At 49.6% G+C, this 6,000-nt stretch overlaps 1 protein-coding gene across 1 annotated transcript in view; it reads right to left on the reverse strand.

Annotated features, from left to right (window-relative positions):
• LOC147902241 (uncharacterized) overlaps positions 1-4,781 on the reverse strand; it is a 180,072-nt gene extending 175,291 nt beyond the window's left edge. The window contains 1 exon segment of the mRNA XM_087374462.1: positions 4,661-4,781. Coding sequence (XP_087230588.1) covers positions 4,661-4,781 — 121 coding nt within the window.
• Between the last annotated feature and the right edge of the window lie 1,219 nt (positions 4,782-6,000).

Genomic DNA, 6,000 nt, shown 5'->3' on the forward strand with positions numbered 1-6,000 from the left:
CCTCTCCTTTCATCCTCTCTCCCGCTTCCTCTCCCCTCTCAACCCCTTAACTCACCCTCTCATGTACTTAGCCCCTCCTCTATGTTTTCTCTAGTGACAATGAACTTCATTGTGTTTGAGTTGGCCTTCCACCTCTGATTGGTGAATGGATGCCCATTTAGCCAACAATCCTCGACCACTTCCACCCGACATGAGAACCTACACTTTTTCAAAAGACAAGTTGTTGTTGGAGCTCTAGAAGAATGTGGAGTTTGAGAGCTCCACCACACCCTTTGCATGAATCCATGGGGTCTCACCCTTCCAAGTCACATACTAGGGGTGCTGGCTGCCTTTAGACCTCACCTCCTACCTTTCCAATGTTTGATTAGTGGGATAGTTTCTTTTAGATGGCATTTGATCCTCTTGGAGCCACGAGCACGATGCTCAAATGTAGCCCCTTGTTGGCACTTGGCTCCAAGAGGATTTTCTTTAAACCTTTCACCTTGGGTTTTGACCCTATAAAGGAGGATAGATGGGTCATGTACTCTTCATCGGATTCCCTAGTCTTCCTCAGATTTATGATCGACTATTGCCATGATTGGATCGTCTTTTGGGCTGGTCACAAAGATCCCCCTTCCCTAGCTACCCTCCTCAACAATGGAGGCAATCATGTCTAATGGGATTCCCAGAGTTAGGTTCATTAGCCCTAAGATTTAAGATGACCACATTATGCTCCAACGTATGCATGGCTCTCTTTTTTTTATAGAGAGTTGAGATCACGGGCAAACAAGATCCGTGTAGGATTTGTATGACCATTGGACATTTTGATTTCCCAAGAATAAGAAAAGGTCCAAGAAGTCTTTGGTGTGGACTCTTCTGGTAACTGTTGACTCTGTGCCAACATGGACTTAGGTAGAACAGAATGTGTGTGTAGAGTAGCAGTAAAGCTCGGATTGTACTTGCATAAGGCTAGAAATAATCCCTCTTAGAAATCCAATTTGCATGTTCTACATGCAAGTTCTACATACAACTCCTACATGCAAGTTCTACATACGACTTGTATATGCAAGTTCTACATGCACGTTCTACATATGACTTCTACATGTAACTTCTATATGTGAGTTCTATATGTAGAAAGAGAATGTGTTACAACTTCTATATGCGAGTTCTACATGTAGAAAGAGAATGTGTTACAACTTCTATATGCGAGTTCTACATGTAGAAAGAGAATGTTTTACAACTTCTATATGCGAGTTCTACATATAGAGAGAGAATGTGTTATAATTCCTACATGCAGAGAGAGAAGCTCTCCAACTTGTATAAATACCCCATAATGGAATAAAGCCCACACTCTTTGGGACATTGTATTGAGCTCTACTTTGGTATTCCAAGCAATTGTCTCAAGTGTCCATGCTTCCTTGCACTCCACGTCCAAAAGCATGTCCTAACCTTGCAACTCCTCCTCTCCTCTCCTCCAACCTTGCAACCCATCCTCTCCCTCTCCTCCTCCCTCCTCCTCCTCCCTCTTCCTCCTCCTCCTCCCTCCTCCTCCTCCTCCTCTCTCCTCCTCCCTCCTCCTCCTCCTCCTCCTCTCTCCTCTCTCTTCTTTCCCCCATGCTCTTACACCTTCTTCCTCTCCCACTCCTATGCTCCCCCTAAACCCTAAGTTCCTCAACCCTTAATCTCCATGATCTATAAGGGAGACGAGTTTTCCACCATGTACTCTACCCTAAACCTTGGAACCTCTTCTAAACTCTAGAACTCCTTCTAACCCTGGAACCTCCTTCTAAACCTTGGAACTCCTTCTAACCCTGGAACCTCCTTCTAAACCTTGGAACCTCCTTCTAACCTTGGAACCTCCTTCTAACCCTTAAACTCCTCCTAAACCCTGCAACCCCCAATGAAGGCGAAAGCCTTCATTACCTCAATCATGATGATACACGTTCCTTTTACACATGCATGCACTTTGTTTGCTTAAAACACTTAAGCCTACGTCTTTCACCGGAACACGACTCGAGGTCCTAAGCTACACATATACTACAACCGACAACCCCGATATATTTGTAGGTGACAAAAAGCCTCGATACCCTGCATATACTGAGAAGACCCTGCTCTTCCTACGAAAGCAGTAGGAAAGGGCCAACATTTGGTGCCGCTGTTGGGGAAACTAGCATCTCAAGTAATGAGTAAAGCATACACGGGTATGTGTAAAAAAAACAAACAAACTACTTCGAACTTTCACGAACATAACACTCAACGGCAAAGAGAGTAAAATTTTTTCCATTTCTAGCCAAACATATCTACCCCAAGCATCAACCTTGGGTTACTACCTTAAGAAATTTTCTTTATTTCTTAAATAGAAGCCACTCGATAAACAATCAGGCTAGATAGTGGACACGAATGCGTAGAGCTTGTAATTTGGATCATTTCACCTTTTTGCAGAAGAGCAAACCAAGCTATCCATAACAAGTTACAGCTCAGGAAGAGTTTACGGTTTAACCCTAAACCTAAACTCATTTTCTATAAAAACCCACTTCACCCCCTCATTCTTCATCTTTCACATTTTGACTCCATCCTCTTCTTGATTTTGAGCCCTACGCAAGACACTCCTCCCTCTCCATCGACCACCACCTTACTCCCATCCTCACATTGTAAGTGACTTCGAGCCCATCTCGCAGCAATAACCTAGCCATCCACCCACCATCCATTGTTCCTCAACAATCCCCTTACGTCGAGAAAGACTCGGAGAGCGTTCAGGTGACCACCTCTTCCTCCCTTTGGATTTCTGTCTCTCAAGTTTTTTTTTCTTCTCTCTTTTTTCTTCCCCCTCCCATTTCCACCACCCCCCCTCCATTTCCACCACCCCCCCTTCCCCCTTCCCCCCCTCCATTTCCACCACCCCCCTCCCCCCCTCCATCTCCACCACCCCCTCCCCACTCCCCCTCCCCCCTTTCATCTCCACCACCCCCTTCCCCCCTCCATCTCTACCACCCCCTCCCCCCTTCCCCCTCCCCCCTCCATCTCCATCTCCTCCCCCTCCCCCCCTCCATCTCCACAACCCCCCTCCCCCCCTCCCCCTCCCCCCCTCCATCTCCACCACCCCCTCCCCCCCTCTATCTCCACCCCCTCCCCCTCCCCCCTCCATCTCCACCCCCCCTTCCCCCTCCCCCCTCCATCTCCACCACCCCTCCCCCCCTCCCCCTCCCCCCTCCATCTCCATCTCCACACCCCCCTCCCCCTTTCCCTCTCTCTCTTTCTTTCTCTCTCTTTCTCTTTCTCTTTCTCTCTCTCTGGGGACGTACTCGCCGCTTCATCTCCAGACGATCCAGGATGATGGCAGCTTTTCGGAGGAGACTTACTCATGGAGATCTCGCCCCACCAGCCGCTCACCTCACTTTTGCTCAGATTTGTACTCTCATAGTAGGAGGCAGAGTCGATGGACATGATTTCCAGTATTATTTTGGTTCTCAGACTCCGTGATACATGGACTTGTATCTTTGCATTGACATATTGTACTCATCCCCCCATTTTGCACCCAGGGGCGGTTTCCTTGCATCTAGCTTACTTTGTATTTAGGCTCGGATTTGACAGTATGTACTTTCACTTGCATTGTATTGCGTAGCACTTAGATGATATTCGACGATGCCTCTTCTTTGTGGCACGTTGATTTTGTGCTATCTTGTACGCAGAGTTCTTGATGTCCCATGGGCCCATTTTGGCCTTTAGTGGACAATAATACACTTTCTTTTCTTTCTTTCTCTCTCTCTCTATCTATCTATCTATATATATATATATATATATATAAATCTTTATCTCTCTCTATCCCTCCCCCTTTCTCTCTCTTTCTCTCTCTTTCCCTCCGCCCTCTCTCTCTCTCTCTATTTTTTCCCCCTCCTCTCTCTTCCTCTCTCTCCCTTTCCCTCCCCCTCCCTCCCGATAGAGCTCAGACACATGCTATACCAGATGACAGGTATCAGGAGGAGCACGAGGAGGTCAGAGCTCACACAGGAGCTCACACAGGACACACGCCTCCACCCTGTGGATGTACATATGAGATGGTTTGTAGATGCCGCAGGATCTTGTTACATAGGGGATGTACTCGCCGCTTCATCTCCAGACGAATCCAGGATGATGGCAGCTTTTCGGAGGAGACTTACTCATGGAGATCTCGCCCTACCAGCCGCTCACCTCACTTTTGCTCAGATTTGTACTCTCATAGCAGGAGGCAGAGTCGATGGACAGGATTTCCAGTATTATTTTGGTTCTCAGACTCCGTGATACATGGACTTGTATCTTTGCATTGACATATTGTACTCATCCCCCCATTTTGCACCCAGGGGCGGTTTCCTTGCATCTAGCTTACTTTGTATTTAGGCTCGGATTTGACATTATGTACTTTCACTTGCATTGTATTGCGTAGCACTTAGATGATATTCGACGATGCCTCTTCTTTGTGGCACGTTGATTTTGTGCTATCTTGTACGCAGAGTTCTTGATGTCCCATGGGCCCATTTTGGCCTTTAGTGGACAATAATACACTTTCTTTATTTCTTTCTTTCTCTCTCTCTCTCTCTCTCTTCCTCCCCCTCTCTCTCTCTTTTTTTTTTCCCCTCCCCTCACCACAAACCAACCCCCCCCCAAACCAACCCCCTATCGAAACCCCCCCAGCCTCGGCACTCACCGCTCGCCGCCCTGCCCCCAGCCTCGCCCCACCACCTGCCGCTCGCAGTGCCGCCCAGCCCCGACGCCTGCCGCCTGCAATGTCGCCCAGTCCCGGCGCCTGCAGCAATCCCGATGCCCATCGCCCGCAGTGCCGCCCCTTCCCCTCCACCCTCCCCTACACCCCGATGCCCATCGCCCGCAGCGCCGCCCCTTCCCCTCCCCTCCCCTACACCCCCCCTCCACCCCCGTCCCCTCTCCCCCTCCCCTCCCTTGCACCCCCCTCCCGCCCCGCCAACCCCCTCTGCCACCACCCCCGTCCCCTCTACCCCCCTCCGCCCTGCCACCCCGCTCTCTCGCCACCCTGTTTGGGGGGGGGAGGGGTTCCTATCCTTCCGGAAGTGTTACCGGAGGCCAAAGGCCACTGGCGTGAGAAGCATGAGTTTTGCAATGCTCTAATGCAATGGATCGTGCAGAGCGCACCGTGCAGTAGTGTGCGAGTGTCGTATGCTATACTGCAGTGGACAACGACGTACGAGTGCACTTTGCTAAATGACAATCACCGGTGAACTCCACAACATAAGCAAAATAAGAAAATCCTACACTGGTGAACAATCCCCATATCCGGAAGAGACAAGCGAGATGAGAAAGTGACCGAGTTGGCCAATGTACATATCACTGGACGTGTCCCCAGGTCACAAGTCGCAAGTCACAAGAATACACAAGTCGCAAATCAGCAGAATACACAGGTCTATCCCCATAGTAGACAAAAGGTGCACACAAGTCTCTCCACATTCTCTCCTTGGCGAGCTCGTAGCTCTAGCCTCTATCTCTCCTCTCTCTCCTCCCTTTCGCTCCCCTCTCGATTGCCCAATGCCGAATGTGAATGCCTCCTCTTCTCTCTCCCTTTCTCCTTCATCCTCATCCCCCGCCTTGGAGGGTCCCTTCTTCGCTGAGAATTCCCCCTCTTTCTTCCCATTGGTCATCCTCTTATCTCCTTAGCTGTTGAGGATAGCCGTTGCGCCGCTGGCTCTCTTGATGGCTTCGGCGACTTCCTGACTCCCTCACTTGCCAGCCTGATGGTATAAATTCTCCATGTGCAGGTGAGCTGGTTCACCGCACCTCTTGATGGCTTCGGCGACTTTCTGACTCCCTGACTCGCCAGCCCGATGGTGTAAATTCTCCATGTGCAGGTGAGCTGGTTCACCGCACCACTGCACCACTGTATCACTGAACCACTGTGTAATATAAATACTCCTGACTGCTCCATGTGCTAAGCTCACTCTCCATGTGCGCAGCTCTTGATGAGATCACTTTGGACACGGTACTCCTGGTTGACCTGTGTCGGCCTGTGGTTGACCA

This window comes from Dipteris shenzhenensis, chromosome 5 (assembly GCF_047967505.1).
Source record: "Dipteris shenzhenensis isolate YYH24624 ecotype China chromosome 5, Dip_SZ_1.0, whole genome shotgun sequence".
Classification (NCBI taxonomy): Eukaryota; Viridiplantae; Streptophyta; class Polypodiopsida; order Gleicheniales; family Dipteridaceae; genus Dipteris; species Dipteris shenzhenensis.